The sequence below is a fragment of the Rhinopithecus roxellana genome, chromosome 2 (genome assembly GCF_007565055.1).
Source record: "Rhinopithecus roxellana isolate Shanxi Qingling chromosome 2, ASM756505v1, whole genome shotgun sequence".
NCBI lineage: Eukaryota > Metazoa > Chordata > Mammalia > Primates > Cercopithecidae > Rhinopithecus > Rhinopithecus roxellana.
In genome coordinates this window covers 21,822,870-21,846,727 of record NC_044550.1, presented here as the reverse complement: position 1 = coordinate 21,846,727, position 23,858 = coordinate 21,822,870, and the positions used below count along the sequence as shown (strand labels likewise).

Here is a 23,858-nt window from a genome sequence, read left to right as displayed (position 1 = left end):
CTGCTCCTTTCACAAAGGGAATTTGACAAAAGAAACAATACATAAAACTGGACTACGCAAAATGCATTGTTGCTCTGTTTAGTTTCTGAGGTGTGATTTCTGAGAGAAGGATATCACGATTCAAGAATAAATATTTTCTTTTTTTGATGATTATTGCAGTTCCTCAGTTAATTTTTTACTTTTACTCCTGGGCTCAAGTGATCCTTCTGCCTCGGCCTCCCAAAGTGCTGGGATTACAGGATGAAGCACCATGCCGGGCCTTTAGTTAGTTCTTAGTAGCTCCTTAGTTCCGTTAGTTACTTAGAATTCACTTCTTCATGCGTAACACACCTGAGGATTAGGTATGTAGATGGCCTCTGAAAAGAATACTCCTTTATTAATATAATCCTGTAAAAGTAAGCCCTATCTTAAGTAATCATGCAAAAAGTTCTTTAGAAACTAGGAGAGATTAAATAAATTCTCAGTTAATAGTATCACTATCCACTCAAGTTGTTCAAGCTAGAAATTTTAAGTCATCTTGTATTCTTTTTTCCTTCATAAACTATATCAACAAATCCTTGAAGTCATCTCTGTCATCTGTCTTCTGTATAAATGAATCCAGTCCAAGTTATCCTTCACCTAGTAATTGTAATAATTCCTTTCTAGCTGGTTTTCCTGTTCTAGGTTCTTCCTTCTCCAGTGATCTACTACACTGTTCATAGAAGAAAGTTCTGAAACACAAATCTGATAGTGCCACCACTTTGCTTATAAACTTTTTTTTTTTTTTTTTTTTTTTTTTTTTTGAGACGGAGTCTCGCTCTGTCACCCAGGCTGGAGTGCAGTGGCCGGATCTCAGCTCACTGCAAGCTCCGCCTCCCGGGTTCACGCCATTCTCCTGCCTCAGCCTCCCATGTAGCTGGGACTACAGGCGCCCGCCACCGCACCTGGCTAGTTTTTTGTATTTTTAGTAGAGACGGGGTTTCACCGGGTTAGCCAGGATGGTCTCGATCTCCTGACCTTGTGATCCGCCCGTCTCGGCCTCCCAAAGTGCTGGGATTACAGGCTTGAGCCACCGTGCCCGGCCTGCTTATAAACTTTTAATGGCTGCTGATTACACATAGAACAAGGCATGTGTTTTCCTTTCATTAATTCCTCTCACCTATCCAAATGCCACAGTCCAGCAGAAATTGAGGCTGATACTCTGGAGAGGGTGTAACAGCTAAAGCCAGAATCTGAAATAAGTGAACACAAAGATGAACATCTCATCTTCTCAGCTTGGAGAGGGAGAACACGTAGAAAAATTTACAAGTAGTGGGCACAAAGTTGAAAAAAGATGAAAAAGGTTCAAGAATATCTTTAGAAAAACTGAGGGAGTAAGTATGTGAGGGAGTAAAATTACGCTATTCCCATAACTCTGCAATCACACAAGTTTCCAAAACTAAAAATAGTCTTTTGTACTGCACTACTTGTATTTTGTACGAGCATTTTATTTTTCCAATGCAGTTGTCTAATTTCTTACTTATATTTCTATGTCCAAATAATCTTGTCCTACAAGGTATTTGCTTCTGCTTTTCCTCAAGCACATTACCAACCAGAGATGACAGATAAAATATTAACTTATCAGTGACTATATCTTAGTGTCATGTGTGTAGTGGACTTTTATTCAAGAATTATACTGATTCTCGGTCTTCTGGCTAAGATCAACTGTGAAGAAGTATATAAATGCTTATTATTTTTACTCAAGTAGCTTTTTAAATGCTTTTGTATAAAACTGAGCATAAGAAAACAGCATTAATCAGACACTACTGTTTTATAATATGCTATCAAGATGTGGTTCTTATTAAGCAAGAAATATTCAAAATAATCAAAATAATTTTTCTGGCAGAATTCTACATCTTGGCAACAAGACTTACCTTGCTAATTTTTAAAAGTATGTACTGTGTAAAACAAAGAGACACTAAAGACAAATTAAGAAAATTATTTTAAATGAATCTACGGAGTTCTGGTACTCATCTTGCTGTCAAAAATGGGCACCTTTACATCCCCAAGTCATACTCTGGCAACTTCACCTCAAACTAAAAAAGAGCTCCTGTACTCATTATTACAATTCTATACTAGGTTACTTGACTATACTAGAGATTCACCTACAGTGAGAGTTTAAAAATTTTTAAATGGCCTAATGAAATGACACCTTTTAAACACTAGCCAAAAGTGCAACCTAAGTTAACAACTAATGCAACACTCAAAACATACATACTCGGAGTGGGTTTTTTTTTTTTTTTTGAGACGGAGTCTCGCTCTGTTGCCCAGGCTGGAGTGCAGTGGCACGATCTCCGCTCACTGCAAGCTCCGCCTCCCGGGTTCACGCCATTCTCCTGCCTCAGCCTCCCGAGAAGCTGGGACTACAGGCGCCCGCCACCTTGCCCAGTTAATTTTTTGTATATTTAGTAGAGACGGGGTTTCACCGTGTTCGCCAGGATGGTCTTGATCTCCTGACCTCGTGATCCACCGGTCTCAGCCTCCCAAGTTGCTGGGATTACAGGCGTGAGCCACCGTGCCCGGCCCGGAGTGGACTTTTTAATAAAATAATTGAAGTTCTAGTACTGAATTATAATGTACTAATAGGCTTTTCTAAAATAAAGCAAATGAGATAATATTTAAAGGTCCCCTTTAGTCTATGTTTTGAATATTAATTCATTAGCTGCCTAAAAGTAACAGTATGTATCCATCTGTCATATTTTTGATATTTGCTTAACTCAGCTTTATGCTTTTGCATCTCCAGCTCTATAAAATGACTGAGGACTTTTAGTATATCTGAAAATGAAGATAGTATAATCAAGTAGTAAAGAAGGTAACCATTTTTGTCAATTATTCAAAGGTTGAATTTAATACAAAACTATGTTTAATACCTAAGATTTTCATTTTAATGTGAAAATACAATTTGAGTGTTGAAAGTAATTATGTTGCCAGACTTTCTAGAACATTAAACTCAATATTCCCATACCCTGTACCTAGCACAAGGTACTTTTACCTAGGCTCCCCAAGGCACTGCAACAAATTCGCAAGTTTCCAAGGAATATTTTAAATTGTCAAGAAAAACAGTGATACGTGTCAAATACCTTATGAACTACTACTAAGTTACATGAGGCACTTGAAAAATATTGAAATATATCAACCGAGAAAGTCTGGGAACTTTGGCAATATTTAATTTTAAAGTAGATTTTTAAAATAACCTCTATTTTTTTTGAAATGGTGAAGCACGTTTGTCATATTAACCTGAGATAATATTTAATTTGTTAACCTCTGAACTTCAATTAAAAAGTAATTTACCAATCTAAAGGCAGGAAAAAAACCCCACTTCTGAACACAAATTAAATTCTAAAATATATTCATTATGGCACTCACAGTACAGTACTAAGATAAAAGAATGAAAATATATCCTGCCTCTCTGCCTACAGGACCCATTACAGCAGTTATTCAAACAGAGAATAGTTTTGTAATTATTCTCCCTCTTTATTCAATCTTTTCTTAATGACAGGCCTTTCCCAATTACTTTTTCTGTTCATTAACCAAGTGACCCCATATTTCCCTGACACATTTCAATATAAATTGGTTCCATCCAGGGTGCTATTCCCACCTCAGAACTAAGATAGGAATTACTTGTATTTATTTTGTCATGAAAGTTATAAAATCCTTAAGTTGGAAAGACTTTAGGATAAGTGGATCTGTAAATGCAATGTTGAAAGAAGAGAGAGGAAAACAGAATTTTTAGAGGACAGAAAGCCCTGGTTCTGAGGGAGAGAGAAAAAACTGACCTCCAGGCCAAGCTCTGTTTCTACCATTAATGACCACAGGCCAATTCAACTTGGATAACTTTCTTCATTTGTAAAACAAAAGGACTACAGTAAAATTTAAATCTGTTTCACAGCATCACTGAAGATCCAGTTAGAAATAGATTCTCAAGAGTACCCTGGAGATTCTATTCTAGCTCAGTAAATTGTAGTTGGAAATCGCAATCTGTGCAAGTGATTCTGGTAGACAGCCAGATTTCGGAACTGTGACAGACACTTTGAGTTGACTCACCCAAGTCAGTGCTAACTCCCTTTTTTCTTGCTTGCCTCTACTATGGATGCTAAAAAAAAAAAAGGCTCAATATTCATTTTCCAGCTTTCCCTGAAGCTAGGAATGGTCTTTTAAATAGCTATGGCAAGTGATCCGTAAAATGAAGTCTGTCAATGCCACTAACCAGTCCCCTTTCCTCTCCCTTCTTCCTGCTTTTAATTCTGACTTAATGTCTATAGGTACAGAACTATCTTGTTTCTATAACCTACATGCTACGGGTGGCAGAGTGGAAAGAGAAAAAAGGATACCAAGAACAGCTGGATCCACTGCATCCACCTAGACTTGTGTTGTGAGGAAAATACCCCCTTTTTGTTTAAACTACTATGAGCTGCTTGTAGCTGAAAGCATTTCTAAACGACATAGCAATGAAAGAGTAGATGATCGCAAAGAACGGCTCAGGTCTGATATTAAAGTTCTAATTTTAAATAATCTAATTGTCCAGAGAAGGATATCTTTCCACAGCATCTTTGACACATGGCTATCCAGACAATGATACACAGCTAAAGATATCATTCCAAAAGTTACCACAGTTTTACCAATTCCCATTTTTTACATACATTTTCGGTTGCTTCAAGAGCAGATTCTGTTAAATTCAAGTTCGTGAACTGAATTAAAATGAATATATCCTATGGAAACACTGCACTTAAAAAGCCACACTGGGCCAGGTGCGGTAGCTCGTGAGTTCAAGACCAGCTTGGGCAAAGTGGCAAAACTCCATCGCTACAAAAATAGCTGGGTGTGGTGGCATATGCCTGGTAGTCCCAGCTACCTGTGGGGCTGAGATGGGAGGATCACTTGAGCCCAGGAGGTCGAGGCTGCTGTGAGCCAAGATCATGCCCAGCCTGGGTGATAAAGTGAGACCCTGTGTCAAAAAAAAAAAAAAAAAAAAAAAAAAAGCACACCACGTCTTACATACATAATTTTTAAACGAATAAATTTAATAACACTTTGGTTTAGGAAGGTCAGAAGGGCTAAATACCAGGGTATTCTTCACGCATCTTCCTTTCCCTTCCCCATCTTTCAGCCTAACTTACTAATCTGAAAATGAGAAACACTGTTTATGTGCAGGAAAGATGTCTTCTGCAAAAGTCACTAACAGGGGCTAACCCTGGGAAACCAGTGCACTGCTGCAAATCATCCTCTTTTCTAAGTAAGTGGGGCTCTGGCTAGTAAAACAACTGTCCTAAGGTTGAACTAGTATAAAAGAGAAAATAGTGGCCAACATATCGTCAAAACAGACCCTTCCATTTTGCCCTGTATCTAATTCACATTAAAGACAACTATTGCAGATGTTTAAAATAGATCAATAAATGCTGACTGATCATGGCAAGGAAACAAACTAGATAAGGCAGATGGTTGGGTGTCTAACTGGGAATGGATGAGAAGAAAGGGTTCAAAGAGGTACTACAAAAAACCACAATAAATTGAGCAAACTTCCAGTTTTTCTATCAGGCAATATCACCTTTAACCTTCATGTAAATAATAACTTAATTGGGAATGCACTGATTTTCAAACATGTTTTGGTGAACTTTTCATTCAACCTACCAGTAATTGTTGGGTTGTTGTTCGCTACAGCCAGGGATCCTGTGTGGTTTCGGATGAGATTGTCTTGAGTCGATGGAAGGCCTGGAGCTGACCACGTTAGAGTATTATATCCTGAAAGACTTTGCTGCTGCTGGTGCTGTTGTGATGGTGGATGTGGAAGTGGCAATGGATGGCTGATAGCTGTATTTTGACCAGAGAATGAATTATCTTTAACTGGCCTAATAGTTGGAGCACTCTGTGAGGTAAACATTTGCCCATATGTATCACCAGCAGGCAGAGAGGGATATGAAACACTAGGATATGCAGCATTAGAAACAGTTGACACAGCATAATGACCACAAGTAGAGGGAAATCCCTGAGACGCAACAGAAGAGTTGGCAGAGTACATGGCTGGACTATTGTAGTGATTCACAAAAGAGGAGTATGGTTGGGAGGCACTCGTATGCAAATGGGATGCTGATGATGCAGCACCTTGGAAAGATCCTAGAGTGGATCCCACAATATGAGAGGCAGGAGGACCCCTGCTGTACATCTGCTGTGCTCCTGGTTGCTGGTTCACTGTGTTAACAGTCACATTTTGTGTTGGTACTGTATAGAGAGCAGAGTAGTAATCACCACACTGAGTATCCAATGGCAATGAGGTCATTTTCCCAGGTCCTTGAGAGTAATGTCCTGAGGAAGCAATATAGTTTTGATGATGCAATCCATATCCAGATAGAACCTGCATTTGATTCTGGGCTGGACCTGAAAAAGAAATACAAGTATTTACAGGTATTGGTAAACACATAACTAATTTTTAAAAATAGTCCCCATTTAAATGTTGACCCAATTAACTTTCTTTTCCATAATCTCAACTTATTACAAAAGGTATACACTGTTATAGACCCATTATGGTAGCCAGCCTCCAACATGGCCCCCAGTGATCCCCAATCCTCCTGTTATCCACACCCTTGTGTAGTCCTCCCTCACAATGTACCAGAACTGGCCTGTATGAACAACAGCATATGGCAGAGGTGATGATATGTCACTTCCACGTTAGGTGAGTCTTGAGCTCTGGCTCTCTTTCTCTCAGATACCCGAGTCTGAAAGAAGACAAGCTGCCAAGTCGTGAACAGTCCTATGAAGAAGCCTATGCAAGGAGGAACTTAACTCTCTGGCCAACAGCCAAAGAGAAACTAAGATCTGCCAACAACCACGACTGAGCTTTCAGGCAGATCCTCCAAACTCAGTAGAATCTTGAGATAACTATATAGCCCAGCTAACAGCTTATCTCATGAGACACCCCGAGCCAGAACCACCTAGCTAGGCTGCTCCCAAGTTTATGTTCCTGAGAAACTGTGAAATAAATAGTAGTTGTTTTAAGTTGTTAAGTTTGGGGGGTATTTTGTTATACAGCTATCAGCAAGTAATATACTCAGCCTGGAAGAAGTTTAAACTTTGAGACAGGGTCTCGCTCTGATCCCAGGCTAGAGTGTGGTAGCATGATCATGGTTCACTATAGCCTTGTTCTCCTGGGCTCAAGCAATCTTCTCACCTCAGCCGTCCGAGTAGCTGGGACCACAGGTGAGTACCATGGTGACCAGCTAATTTTTACTTATTTATTTTTTACAGAGACGGGCTCTCACTATGTTGCCCAGGCTGGTCTCCCATACACCACTGCCCAATTAATGTTTTTAAATTTATTTTTTTTGTAGAGACAGGGTCTCATTTGTGCCCAGGCTGGTCTTAAACTCCTAGACTCAAGTGATTCTCCTCCCTTAACCTCTCAAAATGCTGGGATTATAGGCATGAACCACTGCACAGAGCCAAAAATTTTTTCTCACTTTTTATTTTTCCTAACTATAAAAGCAACAATATACCCACCGTAGAAAAAAATTCAAACAATGAAGAGTATAAAGTAAAAATCTCTGTCTAGTAGCTTATATCCTATTTCCCAGATATAGTTACAGTTAATGATTATGCATCCTTTGTATATCCATGTATCTATGTAATGCATATGTAAGCACGTATATAATTTACTTGATTTTTTAAACACACAAAAGGATTTTACAGTTCTGCAACTTGCTTTTTACTTAATATATGCTGAATATCCGTCTGTATTAGCATATATAAATCCTCATTATTCTTTTAAAAATGTACATATAGTACTTCATTGTAGAGAGATAACATTATTTACCAAATCTCCATTGATGAACATCTTGGGGATGAACCAATTTATATTTATGAGGTCAACATTTGTGATGAAGCTATAAGACAAATTTCTAAAAGTCAAACCAAAAGTTCAAAAGGTTTATGTTTTTAAAATTGACATTATTGGCAAATATCTCTTAAAAGGTCTATCGATTTATACCTCCCATCAATAATGCTTCAGATTGCCTCATCATCCCAACACTGACTATATTTTAATCTTTGCCAATCTGAAAAGTGAGAAACACTTTAGTTTACGGTAGATAACTTTGAATGATGCCGAGACTCTCATTTGGGTGTCTTTCTCTGCTGTTTGCTTTTTCTATAGCATTGTGATTTCCTTAATGATTTCTAACTGTTCTCACACAGTAGAAAATTAGCCTAATGTTATGTGCTGTAAGTATTTCCCCCAGGTTACTGTTATGTTTTGCCTTTATTCATGGTATCTTTTGCTATCGTTTCTTGATTACGTAGTAAAATTCTTTTTCTATGCTTGACGAATTTTTAAATCATACTTAGTACTGGTTTCTTCATTTCAAGATTGCAAAACTATAAAACCATATTTTACTCTGATGTTTTATACCTTCATTTTTATGTATCTTTGATAAGTATAGCATATATTTTATTAATACCAACAAAATATTAATCCTAATGTTAATCTTATTAATATTAATACATTAAATATATATTATATGCCACTCACTGTTCTAAATGCTTTACATATATTAACTTCTTTAATCTTCTAAAGTACATAGTATTATTACACCCATTTATCAATAAATGAGCCACAAAAGTTAAGATGTTTAACACAGTTCAATGCTTAGGAACTAAACTAACTAGGCTGGAATTTGAATCAGGTAGTCTGGCTCAAGTTCATGCTGTTAACCAACGATCTGCTGTCCTTTGCTACAAATGGCCAGTTGTCCCAACAACAGAATTCTAGTTTTAGTTCCAATTACTTTTCTTTGGGTTTTGGGCAAATCTTAATTATCTTGGAATCTAGTTTTTCTGTCTTGTGGAAGGAAAGAGATTATCTGTGCCATATCTCAAATGAAAGGATAAGTTAACAGAAAATTGACAAGATGTTTCAGCTCCACTGACACAAGTACACAAAGGAAGTACCACTATGCTCCTTGCCATAATAATGTATTAAAATATTTGTTTATAAAAGAGATAAGAATAAAGTATACATTTTCTAATTGTTTTCCATTTCTTTTAAGTAATGTAATGGAATCTTCATTTCTGGTCATGTAATATATATACTACGGCCAACATATAAATAACTTACACTGTCAAGCTATAAGGGAAAAATATCATCTACATTCCTCCTATAATTCCAAGAAGTATACAGAGAACAAAAATACTGATAACACTATTTTACTAGGTGTATAATTGACTTTTCTTTCAGATTATTTTAGATGGTAATAATTCATCTGAGAGAATTGATTTACTTAAGGAAATAAAGTCTATTAGGAATCTTTCATTAACACGACAAAAGTAAAATGTTGTCCTCCTTTCTCCTATTTAAATATATTAAAAGATGGATTTGCTACCTTTCACTGTAGTCTCAGAAAAGTCTACACTAGTAGAATTTATCAATGAAGAGCCAAGTCAGATTTAGAGAAATCTGTTCAAATTATCTACCCACTTAGTGATTGATTTGGCATATCCATGCTACATGATCTGAAAAGAGAAATCATCATTATGTCCTAACTATTCAAATGTCATTCTTTTAAAAATAACAGGAATGTTCTATCTGCTGAAATTTATCAGAAGTGAGTTGCCCACCAGAATATTTACTTTCTAGCTTACCAAAGAAAGGTACTACTCTGGGAAAACATGGGGGTGGGAATATCTAATATATCTAATTATATGTAGATGCTTACCATTCCATACTTTATATCAAGATCTAAATGTTCCCAATCTATAGAAAAGTATCTGAAAGTAATTAAAGTTAATAAAAAAGATAAATGTACATCATTTTTAACATGTATTCAGTATTTTTAAATTACCGAGATATTTTGCTTTTTTGTACTATTTCTTCAAAAACCATTATGTACTTTACACTTATAGCACTTCTCAATCTGATCAACCATATGTCAAGTACTCAACAGCCATGTATATAGCTAGTGGTGACCACACTGGATGGTGAAAGTCTACAGCATATGTCTATGATTCCAGTTGTTTCTGCCTTTCATGATAATTAAATTTTCGGCCCTCAGTGTTTTTCCCCCTATTCTTTTCTCGTGTACCTGCTTCATTTTTTTCCCCATATTTATTTAAGCTCTATGGCTTCCAAATACTGTATTCCAAGAAAGAATTATTTTTTTTTTCTTTTTCTTTTTTTTTTTGAGACAGAGTCTCACTCTGTCGCCCAGGCTGGAGTGCAGTGGCGCGATCTCGGCTCACTGCAAGCTCCGCCGCCTCCCGGGTTCACACCATTCTCCTGACTCAGCCTCCCGAGAAGCTGGGACTACAGGCACCCGCCACCATGCATGGCTAATTTTTTTGTATTTTTAGTAGAGACGAGGTTTCACCATGTTCGCCAGGATGGTCTCAATCTCCTGACCTCATGATCCGCCCGCCTCGGCCTCCCAAAGTGCTGGGATTACTGGCATGAGCCACTGCACCCGGCCCGAACTATTTTTTCTAAGAGTAGAGCAACACTGTGCATTATGTACATATATACACATATTATGTTTAACTTATCTGAATACAAAACTCTTGTAGTAATTATTCATCTGTGATCTTTCTTGGGATTCAAAATGATCCTGCAACATATATGAAAAGACTGCTGGTATTTTAATACTTCTAAAATAGACATAAAAGTTGTGGAGGAGAAAAGAAATTTATGTGGAGGAGAAAAGAAATTTGTTATGTCAAATTTCTGAAAAATAACTTCAGAAGTACTTCTCTTATCACAAATGTGATAGTCATTGTAAAAAAAAAATACAGAAAGTGATCAAATAAAAATCATCTGTAATCTTCCTGAGATAACCTGTTAACATTCTGATGTATATAAACCCAGTATTTTCTTTTGGCATATATATACATAATTTAGTTAAGCAAAAGTGGGATTATAATGTATCTTTTAAATGATTTCTTCATTTAGCATGATTTGAATATCTTTCCATCATTATTTTTAACGTCTGAATAGTACTCTGTTACATGAATTTACTATATTTTAATCAATTTTCTATTTGCCATTTAGGTTTTCTTTTTTTTAACATAAACCACATAATAAACAGATCTGTAGGTAAATTTTTGTGTTCATTCACTTTACTAATAATAACTTCCTACCTGTTGCAACTGTTGGGTCAAGCCCCTAGTTGGCAGTTTAACTGTGCAGAAATGGGAGATGTCAGGATGTCCAGCAAAAACGGAGGTAGAGACCAGAATCAAAGTGGGCCCAGAAGCTAAATTTGGCAGAAACTTCAAAGTCTTTATAAATATATTCCAAAAACGAAAAGAAAATATATTCCAAAAATTGGGGGAAAATGTTACCAGCAAATGCACAGACAAGGGATATCAAGAGAAATGAAAACTATTTTAAAAATATTCAAAATAAATAAATATGCTAAATGGTCTCTACAGCATGGCAGAAGACTTAATGAACCTTGATTAAGTTGATCAACCTTGAAGACTGGTCAAGAAAATGATCTCATCTAAGAAACAGAAAAAAAAGACTGAAGAAAAATGAACAAAATTCGAGAGACCTATGGGACAACACAAAGCAGTCTAACACTTGTATAATCAATAAGCGTGTAGTGGGCTAAAGAGTGGCCCCCTAAAAGATTATGTACACATCCTAATTCCTCCAATCCTGTGAAAATTATATGGAAAACAGTGATTATTGCCTTAAATGATGAAAGACATGCTTAGGTTAAAGATCTTGAGGACTCTTTCCTGGATTATTTGAATGGGTTCTAAATGCAATCACATGTATCCTTATAAAATATACATACAGAAGAGAAGACATACACATAAACAGAGAGAAGTCAATGTGAAGTTGGAGCACAGAGTGATGTAGCCACAAGTGAAGGAATGCCAACAGTCAAGGACAAGTGGGAAGAGTCAATGAACATATTACTCCCCTAGGAGCCTACAGAGGGAGCATGACCGCTGTGGTTTAAATGTTTGCTCCTCCAAAACTCATGTTGAAATTTCATCGCCATTGTAACGGTATTAAGAGGCTGTGCCCTTATGAATGCATTAATGCCACTATCACAGAAGTGAGATTGGTATAAAAGGGCAAGTCTGGTCCCCTTTTCTCTGCCCCCACCTTTGCACTTCTGCCACGTGATGTTTTCTGCCACGTTATGACACAGCAAGAAGGCCCTAGCCAAATGCTGGTACCTTGCTCTTGGATTTCCCAGCCTCCAGAATTGTGAGAAGTAAATTTTTGTTCATTATAAACTAGCCAGTCTCAGGCATTCTGTCATAGTAGCACAAAATGGACTAAGAAGTAGTCCTGCCAACATCTTAGTTTCAGATTTCTGGGCTTCTTAACTGCAGAAAAATACATTTATGTTCTTTTAAGCCACCTAGTTTGTGGCCATTTGTTTCAGTAGTCCTAAGACATTAATAAAGATATAGAACAGAAATTCTCAAAGTGTAGCATACAAAACCCTAGCAGTGCCAGAAACTCTTTGAGGAAAATCCATGAGTAAAAACTATTTTCATAATAGTACTAAGATGATATTTGCCTTTTTCACTGTGTTGACAATTATACTAATAATACAAAAGCAATGATGGCTGCAATGTGAACCCTGGGGCACAAACTGAAGCAGTGGCACCAAGCAATACTAGCAGTTACTATATTCTTCACTACCATGCACTCACATATATTTTTAAGCCAGTTTCCTTTAAGAAAATCTTAAATAAAGCAGTAAAAATTAATCTTATTACATTAAAAACAATAGTCTCTGTGAAACACAAAGCACTTTTATTGCACACTGAAATATAAATGTTATCTTCAGGAAAAGTACTTGTTTAACTTAGCTGTGAGTTCTATCATTGAACAAAACTTCAGCAAATAGAATACAACAATACATTAAAAGCAAAATACATCATGACCAAATGGGGTTCATATTAGGAATTCAAGGTTGTTTGACCATTTGAAATACATTCAATGTGATTCAACATATTAACAGACTTAAGAAAATCCCATACAACCGTATCAATAGACACAGAAAATGCATTAGATAAAACTTGGCATCCATTCATGATAAAAACTCTCAATAAACTAGGAAGAGAAAGAAACTTTCTTAACCTGATAAGCACTATCTACTAAAAACCTATAGCAAACCATACTTAATGGTAAGGAACAGACCGACTGCTTTTATCCTAACATTAATTACATGCAAGGCAAGATGTCCTCTCTCATCACTCCTATTCAATAATGTACAAGATGTAAGTCCCTTCAGTGAGGCAAAAAATAAATAAATAAATAGTAGATAGACTGGAAAGGAGTTAAAAAAAAAAAAAAACTGTCTTTATTTGCAGAATGACATGACTGTCTAGGTAGAAAATCCCAAAAAAAATCTTCCAAAAAATGCCTGGAACTAATAAGTGAGTTTATCAAGGTCACAGAATATAAGGTCAATATATAAGAATCAACTACGTGTCTAAAGATCAGTTATAAACAAGGGGAATTAAGATTTTAAAAAGCAATATCATTTATAATAGCACAAAAAAGAAGTACTTAGATATCTAAGTTTAATGATATATGTTCAGAACCTATATAAAGAAAACTACAAAACACTAATGAAAGGAATCAAGGATTTAAAGAAATGGAACGACATACCGTGTTCATGGATTAGAAGACTTGATATTATGATGTAACTTATCTCAGTTTTGATCTTTAGATTCAGTGAAATCATAATAAACAACACTAGCAGGCTTTTTTTTGTAGGCATCAACAAGCTGATTCTAAAATTTCTATGGAAATGCAAAGTTACTAAAAACAAACAAAAACTGAAAAGGAACAAAGCTGGAAGACTCACATTACTCAATTTTAAGCTGTACTTTATAGGTTACAACAATTTAAAAAGTGTGGTATTGGTGAAAGGACAGATAGACAGAATGCAACATAGTCTAGAAACAGACCCACAAAAATACAGTCAACTGATTATTGACAAAGGTGCCAAGGCAATGCACTTGAGGAAAGATAGTTCTTTCAACAAATGGTGCTGGAATAACTAGATATTCACATGTGAAGAAAAGAAAAGAATCTCAACATATATTAAACAAAAATTAAGTCAAAATGAATCATAGGCCGGGTGTGGTGGCTCACGCCTGTAATCCCAGCATTTTGGGAGGCCTAGGCGGGCAGATTACCTGAGGTCAGGAGTTGGAGACCAGCCTAGCTAACATGGTGAAACCCCATCTCTACTAAGACTACAAAATTAGCTGGACATGGTGGTACATGCCTGAAATCCCAGCTACTCGGGAGGGCTGAGACAGGAGACTTCACTTGAACCTGGGAGGCAGAGGTTGGAGTTAGCCAAGATAGCACTACTGCACACCAGCCTGGGCGACAAAGTGAAATTTCCATCTCAAAAAATAAAATAAAAAATAAAAAGAATCCTGGCTGGGCGCGGTGGCTCAAGCCTGTAATCCCAGCACTTTGGGAGGCCGAGACGGGCGGATCACAAGGTCAGGAGATCGAGACCATCCTGGCTAATATGGTGAAACCCTGTCTCTACTTAAAAATACAAAAAACTAGCCGGGCGACGAGGCGGGCGCCTGTAGTCCCAGCTACTCGGGAGGCTGAGGCAGGAGAATGGCGTAAACCCGGGAGGCGGAGCTTGCAGTGAGCTGAGATCCGGCCACTGCACTCCAGCCTGGGCGACAGAGCGAGACTCCGTCTCAAAAAAAAAAAATAAATAAAATAAAATAAAATAAAATAAAAAGAATCCTAAATCTCATTATAAATTAAACATTTAAGAGAAAATACAGATTTCTGAAGGGAATCTGGAATTGATAATGAATTCTTACTATAGAGGTGAAAGGGGCAGGTCCCCTTGGCCCTCTGAAGGTGTGCTGAAAAATCAACTTGCAAAAGGCATGTTAACAGGAGAAAAGACATACAAATTTATTTAACATGTAATAATACATGGGGGCTTTCAGAATGAGACCCAAAGATAGAGGAAACTGTCCATTTTTATGCTTAGGTTCAACAAAGTATGGACAGCCATGCAAAAGTTTAATTGGATAAAAAGGCTATAATCTAATGCGAACAGACTGAATGAGGAAACCCAGGAAGGCCTATCTGTTTAGTTTCTTCTTGGCCTGAGCACACATTCTTTCCTCCTGCTTATGGGGCAGGACCCTCTCTGGAATGGGTTTTATGACCTACAGTCAAACAAGGTAGGTGAGATAATTACAGCCAGTTTTTACAGATAGGACAGAGGGAAAGTTAGAGTAATATTTTTAGGTTTTATGGCTTGCTTTGGGGAAAAAAGGTTCCAGTTTCTATGACCTGCTTTGGGGAAGAGGGAATCTGGTTTCTAAGGCTAGCCTCAGGGGAGAACAGGACTGAGAGACAGGCGGCAACAAAAGTCAGAGAAAAACTTTTGCTCCTGAGGCCTTCGTTTTGGAGTTTTGTTCTTTCTTTCTTCTCTTTCTTCTCTCTCTCTCTCTCTCCTCTTCTCTTCTTTCTTGAGACAGAGTCTTGCTCTGTCACCCAAGCTGGAGTACAGTGGGGCGATCTCAGCTCACCCCAACCTCCACCTGAGGGTTCAAGTGATTCTCCTGCCTTACTTTCCCTAATAGCTGGGATTACAGGCACCCACCACCACACCTGGCTAATTTTTGCATGTTTAGTAGAGACAGGGTTTCATCATGTTGGCCAGGCTGGTTTTGAACTCCTGGGCTCAGGGAATCTTCCTGCCTCAGCCTCCCAAAGTGCTGGGATTATAGGTGAGAGCCACTGCACCCAGCCTGAGGTTTCGTTTTCTGAGCCTCAACCTCACCTATTCAGCAACATAAAACATTGATAAAGTTGACTTTATCAAAATGAAAAAAAAAGTATGCTCTGTGAAAGGAGCTAAGGGGGATTAAAGATAGATAAGACACAGTTGGCCAGGTGTGCCTGAGATCAGGAGTTCGAGACCAGCCTGGACAACATGGAGAAACCCTGTCTCTACTAAAAATACAAAAATTAACTGGGTGTGGTGGCGCATGCCTGTAATCCCAGCTATTCCAGAGGCTGAGGCAGGAGAATCACTTGAACCCGGGAGGCGGAGGCTGCAGTGAGCTGAGATCACGCCATTGCACTCCAGCCTGGGGGACAAGAGCGAAACTCCGTCTAAAAAAATAAAAATAAAATAAAATAAAAAGACACAGTCATGAAAACGTTTAGGAAAATTAAAATAATAACACAGAAAGAAAATGTTTGCAAATCCGACACTTAATAAAAAACTTGTACCCAGAATACACTAAGAACTCTTAAAACTCAACTACTAAAAAAAATAGACAACCCAACCAAAAATCGGTAAAAGATCTGAAAAGATAATCACCAAAAAAGATATAAGAATGTAAAATATACACGAGAAGATGCTTATCATTAGTTATTAGGAAAATACAAATTAAATTACAACAAGACACTATCAAAAACCGAAAATATCAAATGCTGGCAAAGATGTGGTGCAAGAGAAACATTCACTCATTGTTGGAGGGAATACACACTAGTACAGCCACCCTGAAAAATAATTTTGCAATTTGTTATAAACTTAAGTATATATTTACTACGTGACCCAACAATCCCACTCTAGTTATTTACCTAAGTGAGCTGCAAACTTGCGTCCACACAAAAGCCAGTACATGAATGTTTATGGTAACTTTTTTTATAACTATCCAACACTGGAAACAACCAAGATGTCTGATAACAGAGGAAGGGACAAATAATCATGGTACCCACATACAACAGAATACTACTTAGCAATAACAAGGAACAGAACATCAATTTGTACAGCAGCATGGATGAATGTAGCTAAGCGAAAGGAGCCAGACCCAAGGGGCTACATATTACATGGTTCCATATATATGACATTCAGAATAACAAGGATAGAGAGCAGAGCAATGGCTGCCAGGGGCTGGTGAGAGACACTGACTACAAGAACATTTTTTTTTTCATGGTGATGGAACTGTTTCAGATGGTACTGCACTGGCATAATACATACATGATTACACGTGTTTATCTAAACCTATAGAGCTGTACTCTACAAAGAATGAAAGGAAATATACTATAGGTAAATTTTCTTTAAAAAATCAACCAGGATGTCAAGAAAACCTAGGCTAGAATACAGACTGTGACAGATCAGTCTAATTGTATTACAAATGTATGATAACCTAAATGAATGATGTTTAGGTAATACAGATACAGATAGACACAAAAATAATTATAGATGGGTTAGCATATACCTATACATACTCACATTTCCTAGCTCTGTCCACTTTCAGAGCCTAAAGCAGTGACACCACGGTAGTAATAAGCATATCCAACACCTAGTTCTTGGTTTCTAAATATTATCCTCCAATAAAAGAAACCAGAGTCCCTTGGACATAGGGTTGATTTTGATACTGGGATAAGGCAAGTACAAGAGAGAGTAACTTGTAGTATCAGAAAGTTAAGGAAGTGCCCAAACAACAAAAGGATTGGGGGAAAGGGATACAGAAACCAACCTGAAAGAGCTCCCAATGGCCACAGCTGAAATAATCTGAGCAACAAAAGTAAGTATCAATAGTATTGGCATTTTGGGAGTCAAGGTAGGAGAATTGCTTGAGGGCAGGAGTTTGAGACCAGCCTGGGCAACACAGCAAGACTCTGTCTCTTTAAAAAAAAAAAAAAAAAAGGCCGGGCGCGGTGGCTCAAGCCTGTAATCCCAGCACTTTGGGAGGCCGAGACGGGCGGATCACGAGGTCAGGAGATCGAGACCATCCTGGCTAACATGCTGAAACCCCGTCTCTACTAAAAAATACAAAAAACTAGCCGGGCGAGGTGGCGGGCGCCTGTAGTCCCAGCTGCTTGGGAGGCTGAGGCAGGAGAATGGCGTAAACCCAGGAGGCGGAGCTTGCAGTGAGCTGAGATCCGGCCACTGCACTCCAGCCTGGGCGGCAGAGCGAGACTCTGTCTCAAAAAAAAAAAAATAAAAATAAAAAAAAAAATAAAAAAAAAAAAAAAAGAAAAAATTAGCTAGGCAGATGGCATCAGCTACTTGAGAGGATTGCTTGAGCCCAGCAGGTTAAGGCTGCAGCAAGCCATGACTGTATCACTGCACTCCAGCCTAGACAATGGAGCAAGACCCTGTCTCCCTCTCTATATACAGCGTTGGATTATACCCCAAAGAATAAAGTAAATATTTTTGAGTTTATAATAACATACACAAATGACTGAATAAATTTTAAAATGGGATTAAACGGGGAAATCTCCGTTATAAGAAACAGGGAAACAGAAAATTACCATTAGAAATCCATAGTAGCTGGTGCTGTGGCAAGTATCTGTAGTCCCAGCTACTGGAAAGGCTGAAGAGAGAGGATCCCTTAAGCCCAGGAGTTCTGGGCTGTCATGTGTTATGCTGATTGGGCATCTACACTAAGTTTGACATCAATATGGTAACCTCCCAGGAGCAGGGGACCACCAGGTTGCCTAAGGAGGGGTGAACCGGCAGAAGTAGGAAATTAAGGATATCAAAAATCCCATGCTGATCAGTAGTGGGACTACAACTGTGAATAGCCACCGTACTCCAGCCTGAGCAAGAGGAAGACCCTGGCTCTTTAAAAAAAAAAAAAAAAAAAAAATTTGCACAGTAATAATTGAGGCAGGTGAGGAGTAAGCAAAATTCATGAGTGAAATGCTAAAATGAGTGAGTAATTTTTTTTTTTGAGACGAGTCTCACTCTGTCACCCGGGTTGGAATGCAGTGGCGCGATGGTGGCTCTCTGAAACCTCTGCCCCCCGGGGTTCAAGCGATTCTCCTGTCTCAGCCTCCCAAGTAGCTGGGATTACAGGTGCCTGCCACCACGTCAATTTTTGTATTTTTAGTAGAGATGGGGTTTCACCATCCTGGCCAGGCTGGTCTTGAACTTCTGCCCTGGTGATCCATCCGCCTCGGCCTCCCAAAGTGCTGGGATTATAGGTGTGAGCCACTGCACCCAGCTGTGAGTGAAATTTTGAGAAGAAACAAAATGGCAGACTAACTTCAAAGTATCTCCCAAAGAATATTTATTAATTACTGTGGTGATCTGAACATAAGCCCACAAATCATTTGGTACACCTCATTGCAGGAGGCAGAGTTTAATTCCCTTTTTTTCCTACATTTTAAAGAGACAGGGTCTTGCTCTGTCACCCAGTCTGGACTACAAAGGTGTGATCATAGCTCACTGTAACCTTGAAGCCCTGGACTCAAGTGAACCTCCCATCTCAGCCTCCAGAGTAGGTGGGACTACAGGCAAGTGCAACCACACCCTGGTAATAATTTTACTTTGTTTGTAGAAACAAGGTCTATGTTAGCCAGGCTGGTCTCAAACTCCTGGCCTCAAGTAATCTTCCTGCTTCAGCCTCCCAAAGTGCTGAGATTACAGGTGTGAGCCACTGCATCCAGTTTCTCTTTTGAAAGTAGGCTAGAGTTAAGTGAATCACTCCTAATAATAAACAGACCATGAAAAGGAAAAAATAACTTTACAGAGGAAGAACCTCATAGACATCCCTCTATTATAGACTCAATGTTTATGTCCCCCCAAAACTATGCTGAGGCCGAATTTGATGGTGTTAGGAGGTGGGGCCTTTGGGAAGTAAACAGGTTTACATTAGGTCATGAAGGCAGGACCACCATGAGAGAAGCAGTGCCCTTATAAAAAGAAGAGAGAGATCTCTCTATGTGCACATACCAAGAAAAGGCCATGTGAGCACACAGTGACAAGGTGGATAGAGGGCCCTCACTAGAATATGACCATACTGACACTCTGATCTCAAACTTCCAGCCTCCAGAACTGTTGTAAAAATAAATGTCTGGGCTCAGTGGCTCATGCCTGTAATCCCAGCAACTTGGGAGGCCAAGGCAGGCAGATTGCTTGGGTCCAGGAGTTCAAGACTAGCTTGGGCAACATGGTGAAACCCTGTCTCTACAAAAAAAAAATAAAAAAATAAAAAAATTAGCCAGGCATGGTGGCACATGCCTGTAGTCCCAGCTACTTGGGAGGCTGAGGTGGGAGGATTGTTTGAGCCTGGGAGGTCAAGGCTTCAGTGAACTATGATTGAGCCACTATATTCCAACCCAGGTGACAGTGAGACACTGCCTCAAAGAAAGAAAAGAAATATCTGTTTTTTAAGCCTCAGTCAATGGTGTTTCAATACAGCAGCCTGAGCTAAGACAACCCTCTTAACCAAGTCAAGTGCCCAAGGTTAACATAATCAGAAATAAAACAAGCTAGTACCATGCAAACCCTGAAATGACTCAATAAGAAGCATACTTCACCACTGTGCTATTCTTATGAAAAATTCATACACACCATCTAATAATGAGAAAGCATCAGCAAACGCAAAGTGAGGAACTGTCTACAAAATACCTAATCAGTACTCTTCAAAAGCGAGGAAGTCATTAAAAAAAAGAAAAAAAAAAAAAAAGACAAGACTAAGAAACTGTCAGACTACAGGCTAAAGAGACACGACAACTAAATACAACATGATATTCTGAATTAAATCCTGAAACAGAAAAAAAGACATTCGTGTAAAAACTGGTGAAACATCAATACAATTTGTAATTTTATTTCACCAATGTTAATTTCCTGGTTTTGATAAATGTACCAAAGTTTTGGAAGATGGGCTGGGCATGGTGGCTCATACCTGTAAATCCCAGCACTTTGGGAGGCTGAGGTGGGCAGGTCAGGAGTTCAAGAACAGCCTGGCCAACATGGCGAAACCCCGTCTCTACTAAAAATACAAAAACACAAAAATTAGCCAGGCATGGCGGCAAGTGCCTGTAGTCTCTGCTACTCGGGAGGCTAAGGCAGGAGAATCGCTTGAACCTGGGAGGCCGAGGTTGTAGTGAGCAGAGATCACATCACTGCACTCCAGCCTGGGCAACAGAGCAAGACTCTGTCTCAAAAAAAAAAAAGTTTCATAAGTTATTGTTAGAGGAAGCTGACTGAAGGGTACTGTACTTTCTGTACTATCTTTGCAACACTTCTGTAAGTCTAAAATTATTGCAAAATAAAGTTTTTAATATATCAGTAGAAAAAGGTGCTGGAAATGACCTATTAAATTGTATGACACACCAAACATAGCCAGAGTGATTTACCTAAAAAGCAGATCTGATATTGTTACTCCCTGGTTTGATGCCTTCTAATGGTTTCTCTTGCCACAAAAAAAAAAAAAAAAAAAATTCAAATTATTTAACATGACCAATAAAACATACGTCCATATCCTAATCTCTGAACTTGTGAATATGTTAGATTACCTGGCAAAGGGGAATTAAGGTTGCACATGGTATTAAGAATGTTAATCAGCTGACCTTGAAACAGATTCTTGATTACCCAGGTGAGACCAATATAATCACAAGCATCCTTAAAAGCAGAACAAGAGGGGTAGAAGAGTCAGAGGGAGATGTGACTACAGAAGAATTCTCAGAGAGATGCAATGTTGCTGGCTTTGAACATGGAGAAAGTGGGCCATGAGCCAAGGAATGTGGGCAGCATCTAGAAGCTATCTGACAAAGGCAAGAAATTAATTCTCCCTTAGATTCTCTAGAAGAGAATGCAGCCCTGTAGATGCCTTGATTTTAACTCAGGTGGACTCCTAACCTATAGGTGATAAATTCATGTTGTTTGAAGCCACCAATTTGTGGTCATCTGTTACAGCAGTAAATAGAAAACAATGCGAAGACTCTCCATAATCTGACCCCTGCTTATCACTCCTGCTTTATCACTCACCACCTCTTCATACAATAATTTTAAAGAGGTATGCCTTAATATACTAGTACACTGCAAGTCTTCCACATGCCTCTGCCGACATTTGATCAATAAATAAAATTTAATTTTGCTACACTTAAGATACTTACTGATATGGTGAAGTCAAACAGAATGCTGAGTTGGTGGGAAAAAATACTGTTTGCCACAAAAAAGCAAAGAAGCCACAGAAGAACATCAAGTAAGATTGTATGCTTGAGTTTTGCCTCAAGAGGCCCTAAAAGAGGCTCATCAAGGCAGAAGACAGTTTTACTTTAAGCTCTACAAGACCTCTGAAAGGGATCAAGTGAGTATGTGATACTTTTTTTGAAACTTTTATTTTAACACAAGTGTTCAAAGTGTAATTCCTTTAAGAACGCCACCAAAAATTTTAGCACTAAAGTAGCCATGAGTATGAAAAGGCTGAGAATCACTGTTCTGCACATATCCTTATCATGCTAAATTTTTTTCAAGCCATGCTTCCTCACCTCTCAATCTTCAGATAGGCTTTTCACTCTACATGGAACCTTCCAAAATAATCTCTTCTGTTTCACCTGACCAATTCTTAACTTATTCTTCAGATCTCAGCTCAGCTCTTCCTCCAGGAGAACATTCTCTAATCCTACAAGTGAATGCATGCCACTACATAATATTGCTTCCACTTCACATTTCTTTCGCTGCTGGCTCTGACTTGTCCTGTGTCTCTCTAATAAGAACCACTGTGATTATATCAGGCCTACCAAGTTCCAGGAAAACCCCATCTCAAGAGCCTTAACTTAATCACAGCTGCAAAGGTTTCAGGGATTAGGACATGGACATAGCTGGGGGACCCATTATTCAGCCTACCACATCAGGTATCAATGGCAGATTCTCATACAACTATATTATGACTTGACTTTATGGAAAGCAAGTTTAGAATTCCACTGATTCGAAAAGGCACCCCAATTTCAGAGGTAAAAAATGTAAAAAGAAAAAAAAAAGATTTTTAGAATAAATTAATTTGATTATTACACCAAATTGCCCAATACAGTGCCTTACAAATAAGCATCAAATAATCATCGAAAAACTAAACAATGGGCTGGGTGTGGTGGCTCATGCCTGCGATCGCAGCACTTTGGGAGGCTGAGGCAGGGGGATTGCTTGAGTCCAGGAGTTTGAGACCAGCCCAGGCAACATAGTGAGACTTCATCTCTACAAAAATGAAATTAAAAATTACACAGGTATGGTGGTTTGTGCCTGTAGTCCCAGGTACTCGGGAGGCTGAGGTGCTAGGCTTGCTTCAGCCCAGGAGGTCGAGGCTGCATTGAGCCAAGATTGTACCACTGCACTCCAGCCTGGGTGACAGAGTGAGATCCTGTCTCAAAAAAATAAATAAAATAAAATAATAAAAATAACAGGCTGGGCGCAGTGGCTCATGCCTGTAATCCCAGCACTTTGGGAGGCTGAGACAGGTAAATCACGAGGTCAGGAGATCGAGACCATACTGGCTAACATGGTGAAACGCCATCTCTACTAAAAATACAAAAAAAAAAAAAAATTAGCTGGACATGGCGGTGGGCACCTATTCTCCCAGCTACTGAGGAGGCTGAGTCAGGAGAATGGCGTGAATCCAGGTGGTGGAGCTTGCAGTGAGCCTAGACTGTGCCACTGCACTTCAGCCTGGGCAACAGAGCAAGACTCTGTCTCAAAAGAAAAAAAAAAAAAAGAAACAAACAAACAAACTAAAAAATGGTCGGATGTGCTTGTAATCCCAGCACTTTGGGAGGCTGAGGCAGTAGACTGCTTGAGTCCAGGGGTTTAAGACCAGCCTGGACAACAGACCAAAACTCCATCTCTACAAAAATTCCATAAAATTAGGCAGATGTAGTGGTGCACACCTGTAGTCCCAGCTACTCAAGAGGCTGAGGTGGATCACCTGACCCCAGGAGATCGAGGTTGCAGTGAGCAGTCATCGCGCCACTATACTCCAGCTTGGGTGACACAGTGAGACCCTGTGTCAAAACAACAAACAAAACTTAAAAAATTCAGTTTTTATATAATCTCTGAAAGAATTTTACATTCTTAGCTTCAAGTGAACTA

General features: G+C 38.7%; 1 protein-coding gene across 4 annotated transcripts in view; it reads right to left on the bottom strand.

The window, feature by feature from the left end:
- SEC24B (SEC24 homolog B, COPII coat complex component) overlaps positions 1-23,858 on the bottom strand; it is a 111,785-nt gene that overhangs the window by 76,527 nt on the left and 11,400 nt on the right. For all 4 annotated transcript variants that reach the window (XM_030915959.1, XM_030915965.1, XM_030915969.1 and 1 more), the window contains exon 2: positions 5,647-6,390. In XM_030915959.1, the coding sequence (XP_030771819.1) occupies positions 5,647-6,390 (744 nt within the window). The remainder of the gene's footprint in view (positions 1-5,646; positions 6,391-23,858) is intronic.